The sequence below is a fragment of the Fulvia fulva genome, chromosome 4 (assembly GCF_020509005.1).
Source record: "Fulvia fulva chromosome 4, complete sequence".
Classification (NCBI taxonomy): Eukaryota; Fungi; Ascomycota; class Dothideomycetes; order Mycosphaerellales; family Mycosphaerellaceae; genus Fulvia; species Fulvia fulva.
Window position 1 is genome coordinate 3,880,409 of NC_063015.1, and position 24,232 is coordinate 3,904,640.

The 24,232-nt window shown below is 50.3% G+C and overlaps 8 protein-coding genes across 8 annotated transcripts; 2 read left to right on the plus strand and 6 right to left on the minus strand.

The window, feature by feature from the left end:
* Window positions 1-8,234: 8,234 nt before the first annotated feature.
* Window positions 8,235-9,117, plus strand: CLAFUR5_04801 (uncharacterized protein; the record flags this gene model as incomplete). The annotated part of the gene is made up of 2 exons (XM_047903949.1): window positions 8,235-8,424; window positions 8,447-9,117. The coding sequence occupies 2 exons, from the start codon at window positions 8,235-8,237 to the stop codon at window positions 9,115-9,117; spliced, it is 861 nt and encodes a 286-aa protein (XP_047761271.1).
* Window positions 9,118-9,588: 471 nt separating this feature from the next.
* On the minus strand, window positions 9,589-13,751 carry CLAFUR5_04802 (Dolichol kinase sec59; the record flags this gene model as incomplete). The annotated part of the gene is made up of 4 exons (XM_047903950.1): window positions 9,589-10,146; window positions 10,197-10,534; window positions 10,589-10,598; window positions 11,061-13,751. The coding sequence occupies 4 exons, from the start codon at window positions 13,749-13,751 to the stop codon at window positions 9,589-9,591; spliced, it is 3,597 nt and encodes a 1,198-aa protein (XP_047760051.1).
* Window positions 13,752-14,354: 603 nt separating this feature from the next.
* CLAFUR5_20090 (uncharacterized protein) lies at window positions 14,355-14,714 on the minus strand (the record flags this gene model as incomplete). Its single annotated transcript, XM_059462932.1, has 1 exon — window positions 14,355-14,714. One exon carries the CDS (start codon window positions 14,712-14,714, stop codon window positions 14,355-14,357), a length of 360 nt encoding a protein of 119 aa, XP_059318977.1.
* A 498-nt stretch (window positions 14,715-15,212) lies between these two features.
* CLAFUR5_04803 (putative phosphatase) lies at window positions 15,213-16,009 on the plus strand (the record flags this gene model as incomplete). The annotated part of the gene is made up of 2 exons (XM_047903951.1): window positions 15,213-15,300; window positions 15,354-16,009. 2 exons carry the CDS (start codon window positions 15,213-15,215, stop codon window positions 16,007-16,009), a joined length of 744 nt encoding a protein of 247 aa, XP_047761269.1.
* A 315-nt stretch (window positions 16,010-16,324) lies between these two features.
* On the minus strand, window positions 16,325-17,154 carry CLAFUR5_04804 (uncharacterized protein; the record flags this gene model as incomplete). The annotated part of the gene is made up of 2 exons (XM_047903952.1): window positions 16,325-16,848; window positions 16,899-17,154. The coding sequence occupies 2 exons, from the start codon at window positions 17,152-17,154 to the stop codon at window positions 16,325-16,327; spliced, it is 780 nt and encodes a 259-aa protein (XP_047760047.1).
* A 299-nt stretch (window positions 17,155-17,453) lies between these two features.
* CLAFUR5_04805 (Small ubiquitin-related modifier 3) lies at window positions 17,454-18,000 on the minus strand (the record flags this gene model as incomplete). Its single annotated transcript, XM_047903953.1, has 3 exons — window positions 17,454-17,510; window positions 17,564-17,822; window positions 17,876-18,000. The coding sequence occupies 3 exons, from the start codon at window positions 17,998-18,000 to the stop codon at window positions 17,454-17,456; spliced, it is 441 nt and encodes a 146-aa protein (XP_047760049.1).
* A 337-nt stretch (window positions 18,001-18,337) lies between these two features.
* CLAFUR5_04806 (uncharacterized protein) lies at window positions 18,338-19,111 on the minus strand (the record flags this gene model as incomplete). The annotated part of the gene is made up of 2 exons (XM_047903954.1): window positions 18,338-18,394; window positions 18,443-19,111. 2 exons carry the CDS (start codon window positions 19,109-19,111, stop codon window positions 18,338-18,340), a joined length of 726 nt encoding a protein of 241 aa, XP_047760045.1.
* A 475-nt stretch (window positions 19,112-19,586) lies between these two features.
* On the minus strand, window positions 19,587-23,980 carry CLAFUR5_04807 (ABC multidrug transporter B; the record flags this gene model as incomplete). Its single annotated transcript, XM_047903955.1, has 2 exons — window positions 19,587-23,188; window positions 23,236-23,980. 2 exons carry the CDS (start codon window positions 23,978-23,980, stop codon window positions 19,587-19,589), a joined length of 4,347 nt encoding a protein of 1,448 aa, XP_047760046.1.
* Window positions 23,981-24,232: the final 252 nt, after the last annotated feature.

The window sequence follows — 24,232 nt, forward strand, 5'->3', positions numbered from 1 at the left end:
GGCGCTTGTGCCCGACCGCCGCTAGTTAGTTCCGGTGTGGGCTAGCCTCACGGTCGCCGTAGAATCTTAGGGCGACGGTTCTGTTTGTGATTGCCTTGTTTTTCGCTAGTTTCCGCTATGGGCATTCCGTACTATACGATGGGTGGTGCCCCGGACAGTTCGCGCACCGTCTCGTAGTCGATGTACAGTCCCTAGACATATAGTCTCCTACACAGTTCGAGCAGGCCTACTTGTTTGTGCACGTGTAGGTTTAGTGTCTATACTGTTGGCATTTGAAGCATTGGAGGACACGAAAGGATGAGGAGTGCTTTTCTACTGTCTTGAGGCTATATTGCCAGACCAGGCCTTGTTCTATCGCTAGATCCGCCGCTTTCGCGTCTTATAGCTATACTATTAGCGCCGAGGCCTTCTTGCCTTCTAGCCATTTCCTATAGAGCCAAGTCGCCTTCTGGATTGGAGAGTTAAGAGTGACCGGGTTGTCCTCTTAGAGAGCGCGTAGGTGACCCTAGTTAGTTAGGTCAAACTCCTTAGGCATGTCGTGGACTAGGATCGTGAATTGTTTCGTTAAGACCTTCGCTGATGCCGTAACCTTAGATACCTACTATGGCTGTGCCTCTAGGTGCCTCCTAGTAGTAGCAGAGCTAGTATAGATCTATAGAGTGCCGTTAGACTGTTGGTTCACTACGACCACCCCTAGTTAGTTGATTCGTTAGGCGAGCTCCTTGTTCGATAGCTTCGCAACTTCGGCCTAGTCTTCCTTTGCTGCAATGCGGATCGTAACTACATCGTGCGTTAGGCGGGGGCCTAGTATCGATGCCGCGACCGATGCCTAGCTATAGGGGTGTTGATTCCGGGTGGCCTTGCTAATCGCCTAGGACGTCGTCCTCATTTCTTATTGCCCTCGGTGATACGACAGTACAAGCGCCGTGCGTAGCTGAGTGATCATTACCTGTAGAGACCGGTAAGGGAGCTGATCGTTAGTTTCTATACTTTTTGCGTCCTCTATAAGTTGCTACCAGTTGTCTTGGGGGGGCTTCGCCTATAGGGCCGTAGGCGCCGTTAGTGCCGTAGCCTAGGCTACTATTACCTAGGAGTTGCCTAATGTAGCTAGGCACCTCCGCGGCGTTTAGAGCTGAAGAAACAGGGTGAAGAGAGCTTCAAGCTGTCCAGATTGAATGAGGTAGAACTCCCTCAGTCCTAGGGGCAGTGGCCTGCTTTATATATCGTTAGAATGGCCTTGATGAGAGCTTTCGAATGTGTCTTGTTTTGGCGCAGAGATCGATGAGCCTTTTGTTAGTCACAGTCCCTCGAAAAATACGAACGCGGGTTAATTCACGGTAGTTAACCCGCTATAAGTATTAGAAGTCTAGCTTAGTATATAAGCGCTAAGAATTATATACCCCGTAATATTTACTACGGGACCTAGCCCTCCAAATTTACTACTCTACTAAACCTTAACAGATTCACTTCGGCTCGTAGCTATATCACTTACGGTACTCCCGCGAGCACCCGCGACTACGCTAGACCCTAGAAGAAGCACGTAGAAGACTCGGAACGTAGGGCAGGTTGGAATAAGGTTTTAAGCAAAGCTACTAAGCGCGGCTTTGTATAGGTTAGCCCTGTTAAGATGTAGCATCTCAAAGGGAGTCAACAATCAGGAAGTGATCTAGTAGCCTAAGGCATCCAAGATGACTCAGCTTGTAGGGAGATACCTTCTCTCCCCTTTAGCTTAGATAGATATCTAACACAATCAACATATTGGTTCCTAATATATTGCTGCATACTCGTGCTATTAGTCAGTTGAAGATTGATCTCTTACTCTACTCCGCTACTATCCACCCGTACCTGTTCAACAAGCCCTATTAATACGGGGACACGTACTCGTGAGGGTCGCGTATAAATATCCGGCCTTCCCTAGGCCTCTCTTACTTTCTTCGTCTTTCGTTTTGTATAGCAATCATACTATACCCTTTATACCTATACTTCGTACCTATATTCTCGCTTTTACTCTTACATCTTATAGGCTAGGCTCTCGCCCTAACATAGAGGGAAAGCTAATCTAGATAAGGAGTAGTCGGGGGCGGAAAGGGTTCTTACCTATTCGGGTTTCCCTTTATATATAACAATAGATATATACCTATATAGGCCGGATAGGGTCCTAGAACAGGGGAATAACAAATCTATCTATCTATAAAAGGTCAAAGCATATTGATTTTATATATAACTATATTAGACATCTCTAGTAGTAGAAGAAGATTATAGTAGACTACTGCTATACAAAGGACATAGCTACTAATAGGTTAATAAAGCCCCTTAATAGCTAGTAGTTCTAAAACTTTATAAGGCAGCTCTAGCTTACGTAAAGGGATTATAGGAGACTATATAGCCTAAGTAGGAGTGTTAAGAACATATAGACCGTAGGACAAGTATATAGGTGTAGGTGTGTTATGTGACTAGAATACGTGACTAGGGTTTACTAGCCTATAGGCTAGCAAACATCCGGATACCTAGTATCTACCTATACTAATACCGGCGATACTATATATAGATATACGCTATCCTATTAGGTCCTTCTTCGTCTTTCGTGTGATCCGCCGTCTTCTACTACTACGTAACTCGTACCTATTTAATAGACTATACTATTAGGTACTTATTAGACCTCTAGTTTACCTTATAGGTACGGCATTTCGAATGATTTATTATTATAATGCCCTTCTCCTATTATATCTCTAGTTCGTAGTCTACGAACTAACTAGAGCCGAGCACGATATTATACTCTAGTAATTCTACTAAATAGTAGCTAAGGATTTCGACGTAGCTACCGATATTAAAAGGAAAGTACTTAGACTCGGTAATAAGCTCGTTAGCGGAGCCGCTATTAGCTAGTCCTAATTAAAGAGGTTCTTCCTAGAGTCGAGGAAGATTATATATACGAGCTATTAAGATATAGTATCTCAAAGGGAGTCAACAATCAGGAAGTGATCTAGTAGCCTAAGGCATCTACGATGACTTAGCTTATAGGGAGATACCTTCTCTCCCCTTTAGCTTAGATAGATATCTAATATAATCAACATATTAGTTCCTAATATATTGCTATATGCTCGTGCTATTAGTTAGTCAAAGATTGATCTCTTACTCCACTCCGCTACTATCTACCCGTACCTATTTAATACGAGCGTATATAGAGTTTATATACTAAGAGGTAGTACTATAACTAAGGAAGGTAAGAGCTTAATTACTATCTATACTACTAGGCATTATAAGGTAAGGGGATACTCTCGGCCTTAGTACCCCTCGTATAATAGGCGGTATTAGAGAGCTTACTAATATACGTAAAGCGTACTCTAGTCCTTATATTACCGTATCTCGCTATATTTCCTTCTTAGTATTATGTTCGTAAGTAGGACTAACGGTTATCGTACTTAAGCGTTAGTCTAGCTATTTCCCTATTACTAAGGGTTAGCCGGTGTCTATATTATAGAGCTATTATTCGCGCGTGGCCGAGGGCGCTTATACTACTTAGTAGGGTAGTCTAGCGAGTATAAGTTATAGTCTATACGGCGGTAGCGGACATAACCGCCTACTATAATAATACTAGCCTTCTCCTTAGGCTCGAGCTTCTTAAGTTCCTTAAATTCGCGCGGTATCTAAGCGTATAGCTTAAGGCCTAAACCTTAGGCTATGCCGGGCGCGGTAGGTATAGTACCGTTACTACCGCTATTCCTACCGCTAGTACTACGAGGTGGTCGTAGTATAGCTAGGGTCTTTGACTTTAGGCGCTCGAACTTAGCTTCGAGCTTATAGTATAGGTCGACTAAGTCTTCGCGGTCCTTAGTCTCTATAGGTAGTGCCTCTATATATTTATAGTTAAGCTTGCCCTCGAGTAGACGGTAATTAGTCTTAGCTAATAGGTCGTATAAGTTGCGCTATTCGTCGTACTTAGCGATAAAAATAGAAAATAACTCGTTCTTACCCTACTATAAGACCTAGAGCTTCTAGAAGGCCTTACCTACGACGTCCTTCTTACTATACTAATCGATAAGGAATTAGATTATCCTATTAATAGACTTAAAGGGGTTAACGCAATTACGCTTAGTACGCTTAGAGGGTACTCGCGGATTATATAGCTAGTACGGGTACCCGTCGAGGTAGTTAAGGATATAGCGTAGTCCGTCCTCGATAGTCTAGAACTATATTATAGACAGCTTGATCTCTAGCTAATCGAGCTAACGGTCAAAGTTTATATTCTTGTTATCGAACTTACTTTCTAGATCCTTAACTGACTTGTTAGTATATATAACATTAACGGAGGGTTCGATAGTAGTGAACTAGCTAACGGCGGTATTACTAGTCACCCTAGAAGTACTACTAGGTATGCCCTAGCGTTCTCGTCGTAAGGAGTTACGGCGTAGGTAACGGCGTAGTTAACTATTATCTCTACCCTTATCGTTATTAGAGTTGTCTCCGTCGTTATCGCTACTACCTCTACTACCTCCTCGTCGGGTGCCTCTACCTATACGGTCCTACTAAGTAGGAGGCGTAGGTGATCGTAAAACACTTTTACGACGAGGGGAGTAGACACGGACCTAATAACTACGGTTATTATTATTATTACCGTTAGTACCGCTAGTATCGCTAGTACCGTTCGTGTCCTTAGCTACTAGCTAAGCCTTTAGCTCTACTACCTCCTTATTTAGAGCCTAATTACGCTTAGATAGGGCTTTAATGTCCTAAGGTAATATGCCTACCTACGACTCCTCGACCTGTCCGAAGAGCGTATCGTTATCCTATCGGAGGCGCTAATTAGCTTCCTTAAGGTCTTATATCTAACTCTTATACTTCTAGTATTTGTTAAAGTATAATATAAAGAGGCCTTTAACATCCTTATCTTTTTCGAGTTGACTAAGACTCTCGGAAACGATATTACGTTCCTTCTTTATATCGGCGTACTTACGCTATATAACCTTATTAGCCTTCTTTAGGGACTCGACCTAGTTAAAAAGTGTGATGTAGTCTAACTATATCTAGCGAACGAGGTGAAATATAATCTCCGGGTGTACTATAGTACGATTCGCGAACTCGGCTAGGCTCTTAATAGTAGTATACTCTAAGGCGATTGCCTACTCCTTAGATTAGCGTATATTATTAGTTTTACTATCTTATATAGATATATTATCTCTTAACTCTATAATCTTATACACCTTGATTCCTCCTTCTTCTAAGATCTATTCTTTGTCGAGGAATTATATAAAGTTAATAGAGTCGGAGGTTAAGGCAAACTACTATTCTTTAGGTAGTAGGTCCTTCTCAATCTCTTATTGTTCGGCGGCGAATACGTTCGAGTCGTCGTCGGAAGGGAAGGCACCTAGGGCGGTATCGATACCTAGGTTATCGAGTGTCTACGTTTTAGTAGATACGGTTAGGAAAACTTAGCGCGTACGAGTAACTAACGCTTATACTTACTAAGATCTAGATAAAGAGGTTACTTAGGCAAGAGCACCCCGTTAGTAGTACTACTAGGTATAGCTATATTGTGCTATTACGTAGTAGATAAGACTACTCTCTTAGTAGGTATATAAGGGCCCTATAAGAGTAGAGAGGCGCGCGTTTTACGCGAAGGAGAGAGGTGATCTATTAACTTAACTAATACGCTTATTTACGCGACTATAGTTGTTATTAATGCGCCTATACGCGCGACTCGACGGTTAGTAACTATAGTAAACTTAACCTACCTTAATACGTACTTTACGAGTACGATTTAATTATAACTACTAGCCTAACTAGATAGGCCGCTTCTACGACCGAATAAACTATTACGGGTAGTAATCTATAAGACGATAGTATAGGGTTGCCGTAAAACAAGCGTTGTTTAGTAAGGCTACGAAAGAGAAGCGCGAAGCGCGCGAGATATATAAGGAAGTGCTAAGGCGCTAGTACGTAGGGATACGGGTTTCCCGCGGGGAAGAGCCGCGGCGCGACGTTACGGTAGTAGTGAACCGTAACAGTCTTATTTTTAAACCTTTAACGTGCTTTACTACCGAGCGGGCTATACTACCGAGCGGGCTACTTTTGCTAAGGACTATACTACTTCTACTTTATCTACGACGGTATCTTAATACGACGACATCCTATAGAATCGTTACTAGGAGGACAATTCCTCTTTAGATTCTTCGCTATCTAGCGAGTCTACTTAATAGATACGTACGTTATGCCCCGACTTGCTATATCGCTTATAGCGTCGTAGCCTTAGTACTAGCCAAATACTATCTAGCGACTCTCTACTTACTTCCTGCCTTCTAGTATCCTCTAGAGGTATTAATTGCGACGCCTTATCGAAGGTTAGAGACCCTCTAGACTAAATGTACTTACGCTTTCGTACTTTCCGCTATATAAGGGCCTCGTTAGACTTACGTAGCTTACTAATCTCGCTTTATATAAGAGCTATCTAATACGCTATCTCTCTACTCCCTCTCTATTGCCCTATTGATCGACCTTCCTCTTTCTACTACGCCTTTCTAAACCCGTAACGACGCTCTAAGACGTAATGACACCTATTATAAACCCTATCTTGTCGAAGTTATAGGTGTCCTAGTTAAGGATGCTATACTTCTCCTTTATATTAGGTATAAGTAAGAACTACTTCTCGATAACGTCTAGATCTTCTATTAGAGCTCGCTAACGATCGTATCTACGTATTATATAAACCTTTAGCTTACGATACCGCCTAATAAACCTGTCTGTCTAATTAAGACTAGCGGACTTAAGACCCTTCTCTTATAGTAATAAATCGGCTATTACTCGTATACTAGCCTTTAATAGCGGGAAACCTCTAAGATCTAGCTCGAGTATATACTTAAGTATCACCCTCTCTTCTAGCTCTATAAGCTTCTTCGAATTAGGCTCGTAGTCACCCCGAGGAGGTCGTTTATTCAATCGATACCCTAGTGTAGTTCGAGACGCGTCGTATACCTTTATAGCAAGTCGATTCGTAATTGTCGCGTCGCGTTTCGTGGCCTAGACAGCTAAGGTCAGTTTGGCCTCGTTTAAAGACAATATACGCTATAATAGTAGTTATATAGCTATATCTATCGAAGTAGTACAGTTCTTAGTAAAAGTGGCCCGCTCGGTAGTATAGCCCGCTCGGTAGTAAAGCACGTTAAGCTAATCGCGTTTCCTACTAATTATAGGACTAGGAGACGATTATAAACCTTAGAAACTAGTATAGTCTTACTTCTTCGGAGTTAGAACCGGGGCAAGTAGTACGATTGGTATATAGTGTACGTATATGTATCTCTATAAAGTGATCCGAATCCTAGTATTTATGTCGCTAATTCACTAAATATCTTGCGTTACGTGTCCGTATATGCGACGTATACGCGAATAGTTAATAGAAAGAAGTATATATGCCTGGCTTGGCGTCCGAGCTTTGGCTTACTTCACTTTGCGCGCGTTAAAACACAGCAAACAAATAACTTTTCAAGCGTAGCGACCGAGCGCTAGCCACACCGGAGTACGAGCTTGCGAGTACGTAGGTGAGGCGTCAGCGAGGCAACTAGCCTTGGCGCCCGCTCTGATTGGTCAACTTTCAAGTTTTAGGGTCACGTGACCTACCGCACTGTGCCTGTTGGCGAACTCGCAAACATATACTCGTCGCTAACGCCTATGTCGTCGTATAATAAGCACTGTACCTCGGGTAGCGGTAGCGTGGATCGCACGCTACTTTGCAGTCTAGAAGGGTTGGTAGAGAGCTCCACTCCGCTACGCTTACCTTTGGAGGTTCACAACCGCCAACAGCACATTTTTATCTGCGCGGTGAGGGCTACCATTCTTCGCACAGACTTGTGAGCTGATTCCGAGATACAGACTGGCTTCAACACTTCTTGGGTTCCTCGATTTCCCATCATTTCCCACGGCGTCAATCTCCAAGACATCTACACTGACAAGCCAGTCGGGTATGTTGGAGTTGCGGCGCCATCTATGCCCAACTATTTGACAATCTATGGTCCATACGGCCCAATCTTGACAAGCATCATTTTTCCAAACATGAGCATCTCATCATGGACGTCGACGGTCGCTCTGTAAAATACTCTCTGTCAAGCTCTCCTCGACCAACCATGGCGCTACCTCCTAAATCAGACCGCTGCTGCACTCGATAGTGAAGCCACCAATCCGGCTCCGCCAAGAAGCTTGCTTCGGTCACGTGGTGGAGCGAACACCTGACTTGGGAGGTCGCCATGGCGATGTCAAACAAGAAGCGCCCTTACCACATTTTCAGTCTACCGCAGGAACTTGAAGACATCATATTTGCATATGCGTACGACGGAAGTGATCAGAAGAAAGTCATAGTTCCGCGCAAGGAAGGCGCGGACCTGAGACACCTACGAGCCGCGTCCCTCCCGCAAGTCAACCATCAACAAGTGGCTCGTCTGCAAGAAATGGTTCATAGCAGCTGCCCGAGCTTGGGTCGAGAGTCATCAAATCTCCACCAGCGGTGTCGCGCCCGGAATCATCGACCGCGACATCTTGTCCGGAAGTCATGGAGTCCTGCATGCTTTCGCCACCGATGTGAAGGCAACTCTGTGGGACGTCCACGAAGAGGAGAACTTCGAGGAGAAGTACCCGAGACTGCGCAAACTGACAGTCGCCGTGGACCCTTCTTACCTGGGAGGAGTCTTTCGCCGCGAGCAGGTCCGGAGGTTCAAGAAGGAGATTCCCAGTGACTTGACAGATGACGACATCCGTGCATCGGACGCATATCGCCGTTTGATGGCGTTGAAGAAGGTCTACCACCTGACCGTAGTGTCTACGAGACCGGACTTGCGACCGTCCGAGCTCTTGGCGACAAGTCTACAGCGACTCGAGAGAGTTGTGCGGGATGATCTGAAACACCGCCCGAAGAAAGGCTCGACCGACAGCACGCCCATCTCAACTGCAATGCCGCTCTACTTGGGCTCAGAAGTACCTTGCGAGATTCAGTGGATAGAGCTGTGGCGTATAAAGGCACGGCGCATATTGGTCAGGCTTATTGCTTGTCTCGCTGTTCTGTCGATGCTCTGGGCGTGTGGAGGCTTTGCAAGCTGCTGGAGTGGGTTTGATGTAGAGGGCTATCGACCGTGAAGAGAGATACTTCGGGTGGACAAGTCTAACCGACACCGACCAGAAGTGCATCTCGATGGGAAAGTGTCCGAGAAGAGCGACCATGAGCTATGCAAGTGAAGAAAGAATTAGCCTGATGCTAGAGTTCCAAAGCGAGCTCGTCTATAACGAGCTTCAAGGAGAACGGTTGAGATGCTTCAAGGAGCAATAGCATGACGAAGCCGTAACGATGAGAAGACGATTCACATTCCACAGTCGTGGTGAATCGTAGGATAGGACGCTTCCTCCGGGACTTCGCCCGAGTCTTGGACAGCGTGCTGTGCGTGGGGATCTCTGCTAGTACTGGACCTTCTAACCGCAGTCTGATACCGTGCGATGTCCGCATAAGAACATCAACTCCATGCCCTCGGTCATGTCATCTTTATCGGCCAGGACCTGACTTCGCCTACACACTTGGCTTCGAATAACTGACTAAGTGGTCAACCCCATAGGTCATCCCCACAGCTTGTCAGTCGGGACTTCAGCTCCACGACGACGATGTCCGACCACTGCGAACTCCAACACATTCTCGTCAGATTTCAGTCGCCAGCATATCTCCCCATTTCTCGACCGACTCCGACTCATTCCACGCAAGTAGCTCGCGTCGCCTACTGCTGCTCCTCCATCGACCAGACGTGAGTACGTATCAGCCTCGCAAAAGAAGTTGGCAGCCCCGAGCGATGTCATGGCGTGCGAGAATGGCGTGGACCTGTGTTCTCGCAGGCTGAAACTCCTGCATGCTACGCGGTAGATCATGTCACCCTTTTCATCGTGCTCGGGGTCTGGATCGTGGCTACAACAGAAGAACTGCGTCTTTCGGCGAAGGCCAGCATGTTGCTTGGAAAGGCATTCTTCCATGCGCTCGAATAGATCGTCTGCCGCCACCATATCGGCGATTGCCTTCCAGTGCTCGCGGTCGATAACAAGGCCACTCACAACAGAATGGACCCAGACAGCTTGCGTCTCAAGGTAGTTCACAGCTCGCATTGGATCGAGTGAGCCCATAGCAAGCTGTGCTTCGCATCACTTCACTGAAGCCTTGACGAAAGCATGGTGCGCACTGGTCCATAAGGCTCGGACTCGTTCCATCCATCTGTGGTCGCGAGTGGCCCTGTTTCCTCGCCTCCACCCTGGCTCTTGTTGGGGTTCTTCTCTTGGGGTGTCAGGCCAAGGCGGCCTTTGAGCTTGTCCACAATCTCGGGGAAGTCCGCCGGTAGTGGTGAGATAGGCTGCAAAGTCTTGCTTCCTTCGAGCAGGGCCTGAGTGGCGATTGAACTGATGGTGGCGAGCTCTTGCGGCTTCAGGTTGTCGAGACCGCCATTTCTGCTGGCGGCGACGAGCTCAAGTGGGATGTCTGCGGTGAGGTTAATTTTGATGGATATGGTTGGAAAGTGCTGCGCTGAGAGTGAGTGTCAGTCTAGGAGTGCGTCGAGTGCGTCCAGTGTTAGCTTACGAGTTGGTGGCTGTGACGGTAATCACTTCGTGGGAGCGCAGGCGTGCTTCTGTGCAGGTGAGGATCGAGTCGCCGGACAGATATGCTGACAGTCAGTGTTGTTCTTGTGGTGACCTGAGTGAGGATGTTGTGTCGCTTCTAGTCGATGTGTCGATGTGTTTGCGAGAATAAGTCAGAGAATTGCTAGTGGCAGCCGAAGAACCTTGCTAGCGCCGGGCGGAGACGTATGTGAAAGTGTCCTGTAGCTGAACTGCGGCTCATCCTGTAGTATAGCATGCCCTACGTGTCCCCCGTCCTACGCCTCAACTCCTCGTCCGATCTATAGCCTGACACCCTTAACCAGAAGCCACAACGCCACTGGCACAACAACATTGTCGTTCGCGCCAGTCAACACCGCTTCCATGAAGCTCGCAGCACACCCGCAAACAAAGGCCTTGACCAACGCTATGCTCCAATCAAACGCAAACGGTACCCATCCCGAAGCGATTCTGTCGTGTGAAAGACCGTTCCAACCACCCAATTCCTGCCATGCTCGTGCAGCCATCAGGCCTATCGTGACCGCAACCGCGAAAGCTGCAGAGCCTTCAATACTCTTCCCCCCGACCCAGATCCACTTGTGGCGGCCGTAGCGACGACCAATCAAGCTGGCAGCGGCGTCGCCCATGCCGACGCAGATAACGCCTGCGACCATGGCGACTTCGCGGCGGTTGTTGGCCAGCTCGAAGTCGTGCCACGGTGCGCCGCCGCTTCGTTCCATGCTTGCCAGAGAGAACCAGAGCGGAACTGCACAGCCAATAAGTAAGAAGATATGACTGACCACAACAGGACCTCGCAGATCTCTGCCATCGACGTAGGGTGCGACGAAGCGCGAGATGGCGTTGCCTAGAGGCGGAACCTGTCCTGCTCGAATGACTTCCAACAGCAAGAAAACAGCTAGAACCAGGCCGAGGGCTAACGCCACGAAGCAGGGGTCGACGAAGGTTGCTGGTGTGAGCATAGCGACCATAACTCCATGGAAGACTTTGCGGCGGGTGTCGACTTCGACAAAGGCAGTGAGTGAGAAGACTGCCAAGAGGCCGACAAGCAGTACTATAGCCCAGTATGCGATGAGCAGGAGGCGGACGTTGGCCTGACCGAGTGTTTCGCGGATCAAGTCGACATGGAGAGGAAGGGCGACGGTAATTTTTGTCCAGTCGCCCATAGGCTTCGGCAGTGGGACCCAGGACTGGAGATAGGAAGTATCGACGATGATGCGGAAGTAGTCGATATGGCCAAAGGCGTAGCTGAGGGCCCAACCGATGGGTTCTTGGTTGTGCAACGCTTTTGTGGCGATGTACATCCGCACCGGGATAGCGATCGTAAGGAAGATTGCAAAGTACGTTGCGGCGGCATAAATCCACTTCCTGCGCTGCGCTTGCTCTGGTGTGAGTTGAAGACACCACAACATATTCACAGATTTGAGTTTTCGTCTGCTGCTTGCACGCCTGACAGGTGGTTGCTCTGGTTGCCTGTCCGAGATGCTGGGTGGCTCGCGGACTGGTACAGTGTTACGCCGCGGTCTTGGCCAAGGTGCAGCGACAATGCTTGGTAGTAGAGAGCGTGCGAACTCTCGAGCTTCGGCGACAGAATGTGTCTCGAGTACATTGTTCAGTGACGGCATGACTAGACCTGCTGTGTTGAGCTTCGGCATAGTGGCCATCGATCTCTTCAGCTGCTGCTTGATCGATCTGGGCGGCATATCCTCATCTGCATCACTTTCCAGTCCTGTGGATCCCGAAAATGCTCCTGTGGCTTTCTGAAGGCTGATGATATCAGATACTGCATCGACAAGAGACCTCCTCTCCTCTGCTGTATGGCCAGGGCGTCTCAGCTTCCATCTTGGCACGCGAGCGAGTGTGACATTCCAGTGTAGAAGCGAGCCACAGGCCAAAAAGAGAGGCACGCCGCCAAGCCATAAACATGACTTTAATACCAGAGCTTGAGGCGACTGTGCAAGCAGCAGCAGATTGATTAATACTGCTGAAAGTAGATGTAGCTCTGATATTAGCAGACTAGTCGTCGTAAGATAGTGTAACGGGATCATTAACGCGTGGTGCAGAGGGTAAAGTGAGACCAACGTCTCTGGTGACAGTCCTTGTGATGTCTTGAGCTGATAAGGTGCAGGTGGGCGCCTTTTATCGAACCAGAGCGTGTTATCCGAGACAATCAATGGTATGATGGCCACCAGCCAGTGTAGTGCATTGAAGCCTCCGAGTCGGCTGGATCGTGGAAATAATCTTTGTGGTAGCGAAGCAAGTCCGAGAATGATGTTCGGCAGAACCACAGCGGGATATTTAGGCCCTACCAGAAGAGCCACCATGACGGGTATCAGAGGCGGGTACAGTACCGTCGCTGGGTCGAAAGAAGCTGGCACGCGAAAGCGCTCGCTCAGCTTGTTGTGCGTTGCCTGAGTGTCCACAATTGACAACTTGACCGGGTATGCCAGAACCAGACCAATGATGATCACAGGCACGCACAGCAGCTCCCGTCTCCAATACCAGGCTGTTCGTGCGGCTCCTGCGCCACAAAGTACGCAGATGAGGATGAAGCCCATCAGCGCAACCTCACTCAATCTCCTCACGAATTCGGCGAAGCGTCTCTTCTGCACAGCTTCTCTCTCTTTGCGCTCTTCATCTTTGAGCGCCTCTTGGTCCACTGTCTGCCTCAGGAAGTATCCCTGCACCTGCCGTTCCTTCTCGTCAAGCTGGCTGGGAGTAAGAAGCGCATCCTCGTCCTGCTCGCCGGTCTTCAGTCCCTTCCTAGGTCTGATCCCGGCAGGGGGCAGTGCTTTCACAAAGTTGGGACGTTCATCATCGGCATCAGTGCCGCTCTCACTGCTGGCTACCGAGCTGTGTCCGGGTTGTCGCTGCCAGTCCTTTCCCCTCCTAGTCGCTGCGCCGGACTCCTCGCCCACGGGTCGTTCTTGTTCAGGTAGACCATGGCGGGCACCAGCACCAGGCTCATGCCCACCAGCCTCACCATCTTCTCGTTGCAGGCCATCGTGCGAGTAAAGATATGGTCGGGGTGTTCGCGAGAACTGTCGTCTTAGATCGTCGGGTCCGGTGATTGTGGTGGTGGGATCAGAGGAATCGTCTGACTGGTTCAGCGACTGCACAGCAGACATGCCGAGGGGCGGTTCAGGTGCATGCTATGCTGTGGTATATGAGGACATGGTGGGGGAGGAAGATGGGTGAGGGACATGATGGAATGCTACTGCAGAAGGATTTCATGTGATGTCAGGCGCATTGGGGCTCAACCGCGTCCATGAGCAACGTCGTCTTTCCGCGGGACAAGAAGGATTGACACATGTGCATACCACAGCCACGAGACAGCTGAACGACGACATAGCCACTACGCACAATACATGTATAGTATACCGCGCCTTACTGGCAACGTCATCCTCAAGACCGTCTTCACCACGAACCTGGTCAACTCAATCTGAAACATGACACGACATCGATCTGGCCTACTGCTTACTCATCAAATTTTGATCAACACCCTTGTGAATTTCACCACCTTCTCATCAACATCATCCCTCCATCAACCAAATCTCCAAATCTCCGAAGCGTAGGACTGTCGGATCACAAGACATGCAGCCGCACATGGAAAAAGTAGTTGATGGCAGGAAAGCACCTTAGTTCCACCTCACAGGAGAGGCAGTCCAACTACCAAGAACGCCTTCACCAAGAGTGTCTCTGCTACACCGCTGGAAACCAAACCGTGCTCGCTACCCCCCGCGGTTTGACAGCCTTCTATCGATCATGAGAAGCGACGACGAGCAAGTTGCGATTTGATGAAATATGAAATCCTCCACAATCTCCTTGTTAACATCTTCACTCAGTACCTTGCTTGTAAGTTCCTTCAGATCATCGACGATGTCAGCTGGCTTCAATCCCGCGGCGTCGACGGGATGTCTGAGATCACAATGGACGCTCTTCATGGTCACCTGCTCGAGGTCCCCGTTGCACATCCATGTGGGAAGGCTGCACACTGGTGCTGCTAGCACTGCCAGCGTAATAGTGAAGAGAGCCCGAAGCACAACCATATTGTGGATGCACTGAAAGATGATCGCTTCGGTGTCTTCCATGTGCAGAGCAAAGCCGTGCTTACGTGGCGAGAGTCAGAGGGTTGAGCTCCACTTTGATATAGCGAGATACGAGGCGCTATCGGCAGTAGTACGCTCTGCTGCACGCTCTTGAGATTCTCTCACATCACAATTGCCATTCAAGTTTGTAGGACACAGTGCTCAATGGCAGACTGTGCAGCTTTCTGCACCTTGCACGTGATCAGCCGAAATCTGCCGCCTGGTGGAAAACTCAATCTCAATCTTGCGAACTGCTTTCCCTGCCACAATACTCAAGCTCCGGCAGACCGCTACACAGACCGTGTCACACGACAACTTCTGCAAGGACAGCGGCGACCTGATGACGTAAGATCTTTCCAATCGGCAGCGGCAGCACCACATGTACCTCACCGCGCTTCGGATCATCACCGCCGCCCTCTGATGTGAGACGTAAACTTCCTATTCGAGCTGAACTCTCACGATGCCTGACCTATGAAAGATTGCTCTTCAGACTCTTTGCTTATGGCACCTACACTTAGATCATCACAGGCGAAGATGCCACCTACACTCATTTTGATCAGGCATGCTGAGGCGGAGCATAATGCCACTGATACGTATCTTCCGATGTACGCAGTAAAGAACATGCGCTGACAAGAACTCCACAGAATTGGGACTTACCAGATCCGAGATTGACCGAAGCCGGGATTCAGCAATGCGAAGACTTACAGCGGCATCTGCAGAGCAGTTGTCCACTGGCGCAGCGAGTCGAGACTATCATCACAAGTCCGATGAGGAGGACCTGCCAAACTACACTGACCGCCCTGGCATGGTTGGTGAAAAGTGGTATACCAGTCGAAGTGAACGCCATGTGGCAAGAAAACTCCACCGAGCCCTGCGACTCAGGAACTGCGATTCCCAAAGTGGCGAAGGAATTTCCAGAGCTGGACTTCAGCACTGTTGACCCAACCTATCCCAACAAAGGACCCGGTACGCCTTATGCATTCGCCGAGTCTGCGAATGCCGCTCGTGGGCAAGCCTGTCTAAGATCTTTGTATGATCGGCCAGAGAAGGTCATCGCCGTGGTGAGCCATGCTGGATTTCTCAGGACTGCGATCACAAAGCGACGGTATGCGAATGCCGATTACAGGATCTTTACATTTAAGAAGAGTAACGGCGGTGCGCTGGAATTGGTCGAAGACTTGAGCACTATGCGGAAAGGTGGTGGGCTAGGGAGAAGTCCAAAGGGTATCTTCAAGGTGAAAGAGTGGGACTTCCCACCTGAAGAGGCAGAGGCAGGGGAAGAGAGAGACGAGATGTGAGCTGTCTTGCCTGGAGGGCCCGACTCAGTACGAGCTACAGGTTTCAGATCACCGTGTTCAGCACCGTGCTACCCGCTTCAGCCGCTGCCGAGAGTATTGAGAGGATGCTACTCGAAGCGGCGATGATGTTGGCAGTGCCCAGCCACGGGGATCATTCTGCACTATGAAGCACTGTTAGCGATGATTCATACCTATGCTATAGATTACACGCTCACATCAGTGTACGTACTTCGGCCTTCAGAGGCATACAGCGATCCGAATTGCTGCACACTCTCACTGCGAGGACCGATCTTCAAGACCAGACTTGCCGATCCATTACCACGGAAAGTCAACCTCCCACTTCTTCTTCTCCTCCTCCCACTCTCTAATACTGTGCCAATCTCTACACTCATGCCTTGTACCCCAGCTTTGCTCTTCCCCCAAACTTGGATACCTCGCACTAGTATTGCCCTCCAGCGTTACATCGCCCGCACACATAGTCCCCTGACGAACATAATCAAAGCATCCGGCAATGACTCCATCGAAGCTTAGGATCTTGGTATCTTTCACGCCATTGCGGAGATTTGCATATGACTCTAAGATCTGGTGTAGACACGTAAGCTGACGGAAGCCGGAGAGCATGTACATTTCCATGTACGGGTCTTCGATTCCATCAGCCAGCAAGGGTGGGTCGAGGCCGTGACGGTCTGAGGTGGGAATCTTGACCATGCCGCCGTGGCCCAGCTGGACCTTCCAGTTCGAGAGGATGTGTTTGGCTTCTTCGGATGAAGAGAACATTTTTGCATTGACGTAGCGGGGGTCCGGGAGGAAGAGGACTTCTTGTATCAGTGGCTTCCACTCTGGACGTTTAATTAATCCGTGAAGAGTTGGAGTTGAGGCTCATGCTTACGATCTCTTCTACTCCCAGCTTCGGGGTATACTTTACAGTAAGGAGGATCATGCTGCGTTCGCCAGAGCTGCACGCCCAGGACCATGGCAAGAACCATGAGGAGCACATTACAGCATAGCAGGATGGAAATGAGCCATCTCGAGTTGTGACCTCTTGGCTTAGTTCTATCCAATGGAGTCGAAAGTGTGGGTATCGATTGCTTGATGTCGCTGAGATCGTCGTCTTCGGCGACTTGTTGGTATGTATGTACTGGCATGGTGCCGAAAGACGGGAATTTTGGTTCTACATCACCTAAGATCGGACGGTCAGGCAACGACCTGAGGTTCTCAAGTTGCTCCGCGAGCCACGTCTTGGTCAAGTTCTTGCTTCTTGCTTGGCAGACATGAGGAAGATTCGGTGGCTGCATAAGCGTCAAACTTAAATGCATTGGTATATACCTCTCCAGAAGAGCTCATGGCGGCTCCCATCTGTACTCATCAGCATGTACAATACACATAGACCGCCCGACACCCCACGGCCCTCTATGGCCTACGTCCACATGCGAGTATTACCACATCAATAGCTCTCCCGAATGCGATACACATCGATAGTATCACCATCTTCCATGTCGAGCTGCGAACGTCAGCAACAGCAACAATCAGTCATATCACAAGCTGACGACTCACCGTATCCGCCGAGTAGCTATGATGGATTCGCTGACCCTCAAACACAAAGTTGAGTCTGGTAATCCGCACGCCCGCTTGCCTGCCATAGGTTTCCATGACCCTATAGAGAGTCGCTTGCCGCTTCACCTTGAACCACACCGTGAACCCATCAGCTCCTCGCAGCTGGATGCTCACGATATTCGACTCTGCTCTGCTATGCGATCGGTTCGAAGACGATGGCGTGGCGCTGCCTTCGTCGATGTCGCTCGCGATCTCGAACCTGTTCCACGATATGTCAGCAGTCGCAATATCGCCACAGAGGTCCGCACATACACGGCGGCGGAGACTCGACTTGTGAACTGGGAAATTCTGGCGCTGCCGATAGTTGCAGGAAGCGACACGGAGCATTCGACGAAGTCGTCGCCAAGCGGGACCTGGATGATGGATTTGATCGACATGATTTGACGAGGCGGTTGGGTGTCAGACAGCTGAGTTTAAGGGTACTTCTGGGATGGAGCAGCGCGGCAATGTGGGAAGGGGACCGCTGTTAATGACTTCGTGTATGTTGCATGGACATCGCAGCATTCGGTAGCCGGCACGAAGCTTCCACCCATCTCCCTTTCCTGTGACCGCCCTCGGGCCATATCGCAATGGCGTGCATAGAAGGGCGCTTCTCAATTGCGACTACTTCTCAGACGCGTCCTTCACATTCGTGTGCCACAGACCTTTGTGCCTACGGTCGAGCTTGCCATCGAAACACACATATTTCATATGGTTGTCACCGGTACCAGTGCATCATGTTCCGATCTGTTCTGACGCCACTTCAATAATGTCGCCGTCCTCGACCTCGAGCTGCCAAGCATTAGCGACATATCGGCTCCTTTCCATTGCCTGACTTACTGATTCTAGTGTGTCCTTAGCACTTGTGCGTTGCCCGATGTACATGAAACGCAATGTGCCTGCATGAAAGCCCGCCTGTGTAGCATACATGTCCATGATCTTTCCCATGCTGGTGGTCCTCTTCACTCTATACTGTGCAGTCATCCCATGCACACCCTTCAGAACAATGGTTGTGGAGTCGTCAAGACGTAGGCGATTCTGCAGCTGCTCGACGTCTGGTTCTTGACCATCAACTAGGTGCTGCCGATTGAATCGATCGATCTCTGCTGCTTCAGCTTCGTCGTTCATGTCATTGGCGATCTTAAGTACTGCAGAGGTGACACGATTGATGAAGTCGGCCCTCTGGAGGCGGCCGACTGTTGCTGGCACCGAAATGGTGCACTCTGCAATTTTATCGTCCAATGGCACCTGGACGCTTGCCTTGACTGGCATGATGTTTCTTGGCCTGGTGAGTCGACAAGTGCTTGGAGTGGAAATGTCGTGCAGGTCGTAAAGAAAGTGGGTTGAAGCGAGAACGCTGTCACAAGCAGCGTTGGCGTGCGAAATGGGTCGACAAACGACGCAAAGCTCGGACACCCTCTTGCAAATGCGACGTGCAAAGACCACGCGTGAGGGCCATGGACAAAGTTCGCTACCACCGAGCGCGTCGTCGACCTTCGTTGACCACATTGCTGCTTGAACCGTCCGGCATGCCAAAGCGATTTTTAGCTATGAAGATCTACGCGAACCGCTCGCGCGTTGTTTTGCCCCCGTAATGTCGAAGACCTAGGCTGCACAGGAGGGTTGTCGCCATGATCCGACCGGCAATGACCTTGCGGGCTGTGGCTTCGTCGGCCATGGCGTTCTGTGCTACTTCGCGATATCTCTCGGGTGTCCAAGGAATGTCCTTCTCGTTGGAGCTCTTGAGGTGTGGCCGTACGAACGGATTGTACGGTGGGAGAGTGAGCGGACTGATTCGATGCTGGATGGCTGCGTTGGCGCCTGGGGTATTGGCTGCGGCTCTACGGTCTCGCAGGTTTGCTCGTGCTATCATCTAGCTGACTAGCGCTTCAGACAGCGCCTATCGCACACGCGTTTCACCATTGTCAACAGCCCTCGGCGCTAACCGAATGGGGGGGCACGACATCAACATCGCACCCAATCACTACTGACAAGACCTCTCCCACAAATCCTTGAAATACCCACCAGTCCTACTAAGCAAATCAGCAGGCGCGCCACTCTCAACGATCCTCCCACCATCCATGACCACAATCTTGTCGAAAGCAATAATCGTCTTCAGTCGATGCGCAACAGCAATGATCGTGCTATCGGCAAACTCCTCCTTGATAAGCTTGATCATCAAATCCTCAGTAGCGGCATCCACAGAGCTCGAGATTTCATCCAGCACCACAAGTTTCGACTTCCGCAGCAGAGCTCGTGCAACAGCGAAGAGTTGCAGTTGTCCTTGCGAGAGACTGAGAGTGCTAATGTCGATGTGGAGACCGCCTCGTGAGGTTATGATGTCGAGGAGTCCAACCTTTCGAAGGACAATATTGACGTCTTCTGAAGTGGACTTGCCGAGTGGGTCGAGGTTGGCCAGCACGCTGCCGGGAAAGGTCAGTGCCTCCTGTGGCAAAGCAGTACAGCTTTTGCGGACGGTCTGTCGTGGTATCGTTGAGATGTCAATGCCATCGATCTCGATGCTGCCCGACGAATAGTCAAGCAGTCGAAAGATTGTCAATAGCAGCGAGCTCTTCCCACTGCCGGAGCGACCGCAGATGCCGATCTTCTCACCAGCGGCTGCCGCAAGGGAAAATGACCGCAAGACATCTCGATCATCAGCGTTATAAGCAGCTCGAAGGCCCTTGATCACGACCTTGCCAGCCGCCGGCCAGTCAGCAGGTGGCTCTTGCACTTCTGCAGGTTTGTCTTCAGAAGGTGTTGTAGCTTCAAGGTTCTTACACCTCGCAATCGCACCAAGGGAGGTCTCTAATGTCGTCCATGCCTGCACGACATACGTAATATAGAACGTGAAGCCCAGGATGCCGAGAAGCGAGACTCCTATGGAGCCGGCGCTCGAAGTGTGTGGTAGCAGCATCGCCATCGATACCACGACCACGGCTAATGCGGCTGTGACCAGACCGAGGACTAGGCCGAGCCAGCGCTGCACACAGAGTAGGAGGTAGTACGGTCGTTGCGATCTATCCAGCAACTCAGTCAGCTTGCGGTGTGATTGATGCTGCCATCCGAAAGCCCTAATCGTGGTAACGCCTGCAAGTGTTTCTGAGCAGTGCGTGAGTAAGGGCGCCTGTGCTTCGAGCTCAAGGAATCGTAGCTGCCTTGAAGTCCGCAAGTAGAGCCTTTGGATGCAGTAGAGGGCTGCGAGAACGAAGGGTATCGTGGCGGCCGCATAGTCTGCACCAGCCACGATGAGTCCTCCGGCGAACAAGCACACGACGGCCCCATCAGTGAACTGCATGAAGGCACCAGCAAGCTCGGTCTCAATGAGCGACATGTCGTTCGAGAAACGGTTGAGCGTGACACCCGCATCTGTGTTCACGAAGAAGCCATAGGTCGCTCGCATGACCGCCTGCAGAAGTTGCTTGTGGAGATGTGCTGAACTTCTCGGCACGGCATGCACCAGCATGGTCCAGATGTGAGCGCCGCCAGACAGGACTGAGATCGAGGCAAAGAAGAACAGCAACCCAATCCAGTATGCTAGCGAGTGCTGGCCATGGCCCGAGGCTTCAGCTTCTGACCACCACTTCACCCACAGGTCAGGGAACTTCATGCCGAAGCCGAAGCCAAGGATGGTCAATGCTAATGGTATACCTAGCTTCCAGCCGATGGACCTGAGGTAGTAGGCATACACGGCTGGGTCTCCGATGCGGCGGGAGAGATCTTGGCCTGCGATGTCGATCTTGTCCGGAGCTGTTGGTTCAGGACGCTCCGCTGGAGTAATCTCATGGTCTTCGCTACCACCAAGACGCTTGGTCCCGATACTGATGCCGTGCACGTAGCCTTTCTTGGTGTCAAGCTCCTCAAATGTCCCTTGCTCAATGATGGTCCCGGCGCCGATCGCGATTATATGGTCAACTTGTGTAAGGAAGTGGGAGCTGTGTGTCGCCAAGATAGCGGCCATTCCGTTGGCCTTGCAAAGACCATGTGGTCCGAACACGCGCGAGAAGACCTGAGCTGCAGTATTGGCGTCCAGACCACTGAGAACATCGTCCGCCACAATAATTTCCTTGCGTGAGTATAGAGCTCGAGCAAGTGCTAAGCGTTGCCGTTGCCCGCCGCTGAGTGACACGCCTTTGGTGCCGACGAGGGTTTCATCGCCTTGAGGCAGCGAACCGATGTCTGATGTCAAAGCACAAGCTGACACAACGGTACTGTACCATATACAATCGAAGTCTGACTGTCCAATGAGCAGTGATCTGACAGTATCGTTGGGAAGCCACGCATCCTGCGCACAGAAAGCCATACCCTCATCTCGCGAGCGCAAGCGACGTTCTCCATGTGAGAATGGCAGGTCTCCCAGGATCGCTTTTAGAAGCACAGACTTTCCGCTGCCGACCGCGCCCACAAGTAAGTGTGTTCTCCTCCGTTTGAGGTCGATGGTGATATTGTGCAGAACTCGTTGCTGGTCGGCTCCAAGCAACACAGACACATTGGCCAAGCTCAGCACAGTAGACACGCCGATGTCATCCTTGGGTCTGGCTTTTATCGCCGTAGGCTCAGACGAAGTGACTGGGTCCGGATTCCTGGTGGTGTCGATCTCGTCGGTAGCCTGTGATACTATGGCAGTATCTTCACCAAGTAGAAGGAAGTCTTGCACCCGATCGAGACTTGCTATTGCTGTCTGGAACTGGGGTACAGCATGGATCAGCTCCTGTATTGGTGAGGTCAACAGTGCTACAAGCGCCAATGATGTGAATGCTGTCGAAGGATCAAGTGCTCGTCGGCCCTCCAAAAGTACGAACATCATAAGGGTCAGTGGAGGCGCGACTGCCTCAGGAACGTGTGCGAAGACGTTTCGCCAGGTCACGTACTTCCTGTACTCGGCGTATTTCTCGAGCTCTAGAACGCGCATGTGCTGGATCGTGTCCGTGAAGTGTTCTGTGAGTCCCATCATCTTGAACGCTTTCGCAAATCCAAGGACGGACGATGTCATAGCAACACGGTCCGATACGGCTTGTAGCCAGCTCTTTTGCATTGGTACTGCGGTGTTGGAGTTGAAAAAGCTGATAGTGGTCATGACCAGGGATATTGCTACCGGTGCCACACAAGAGACTCCAATCTGACGTTTGAGCAGATAAATAGCCACACCGATCTCAATAGGTGTGGCAAAGAGGTCATCAATCTGTTTCAGAGAGTTGCACACTCTCATGATGTCCGCAGTGACTAAAGTCAAAGCGGCGTTGTCGTTGAGCTTCGTTGAGTCGAGTCTGAGCATTTTTGCGTACACTGCGGCGATGACTGAGCCGCGTAGCTTGGTGATCAGACGGTGAAGTTGCCTCTGGTACAGTGCTGTAGTGATCGCGATTCCAGTATAGATCAGAGCAGCAGCTCCAATGAGGCCTCGTCCATAGTTGTCGTCGCGGCCAGTAAATCCTGTGCTGAGTAGGCTAGTGATTCGAGCAATGAGCAGTGGTTGGCATAACTTTAAAGCACTCAAGCAGAGTCTGGGAGCTGCGATCGCGAAAAAGTCACCCCGAAAACAGTTGAAGACTGCCAGCAGGGCGCGCCATCTCTGGCGTCGGGCATCTGAGAAAATTAGCAGCGCCAGTGTGTCAAGAGCAGGATATACTCACGTTGCGCCCACGCTGCTTCAAAGGCATCCTGCACAGATTCAGCGCCAAGATCAGCGTCCACAGTAAAGAGCTTATCGGTGGAAAGATAGCCCTTGTAGCCTGTCCAAAACAGAGGGTTCAGCCACCAGAGTGCAGTCCTATCATACAAATTGACCAGAGATTCCGGGGCGTACAGTCTGTAAGCCGGAATGAGCGATCTTCTTTTACTGCGTGCCTCCAGATACAAAACAATAGCCTTCGCTGCGACGCCAACTGTGAAAGTGCCAGGCAATGCTCGCGGTCCAGCGCGGAGCCATAACGTCCTCGTCTGAGGCAGGTCGAGGATCAAGGAGAAAAGCACCCAGATGTTGATCAGAGTACTAGGCCGCACAGACTTCGCGTGCTCGATGCTCGACAAGTACAGAAGTGATAGCGAGGCCAGAAACGATATCGTGGCTGCTGGGATTGACGTCCTCGTCCGATACATCGGCGTTACGCTCCACATGATAAGGAGCAAAAGCTGCGTAATGGCCAACACCGCGATGGCGACCTGCTTGATCGTCTGAGCTCCATTGCGGAGGACCTTGACATTTTGTTTCCTTAGGTGAGCTGCTCGGATTGGAACGAGGAGTAGTAAGATGGCACAAGGCGCGATCTGTAGGATGGACTGTTCAAAGAGGAGAGTGAAGTCGAATCCTTGTCGGCATGCCCCGGTAATGGTGGGCCCGAACGCGTCGTCTGCTTTTGCGGTGCACGCCAACGACATGGCCGCTGTTGGTGCTGGGAGTCCGCGACGGAAGGCGCGTCGCGAAGATGTACATTTTGGAAGGTGTGACTTGACTGCATGTCACGTGGTGGGCTCGTGCGCGACAAGGATGCTCGGATGACGCGATTGGACCTTTCCCAAAGGTGCAGGAGCGAGTCTCAGCGAAGATAACCTGGAAGACTTCTCGAACATGAAGGCTGCCGTCAGTGATCTCGGTGCTTGGCCGAGCGGTGCCCTAGCCTGGTACATGTA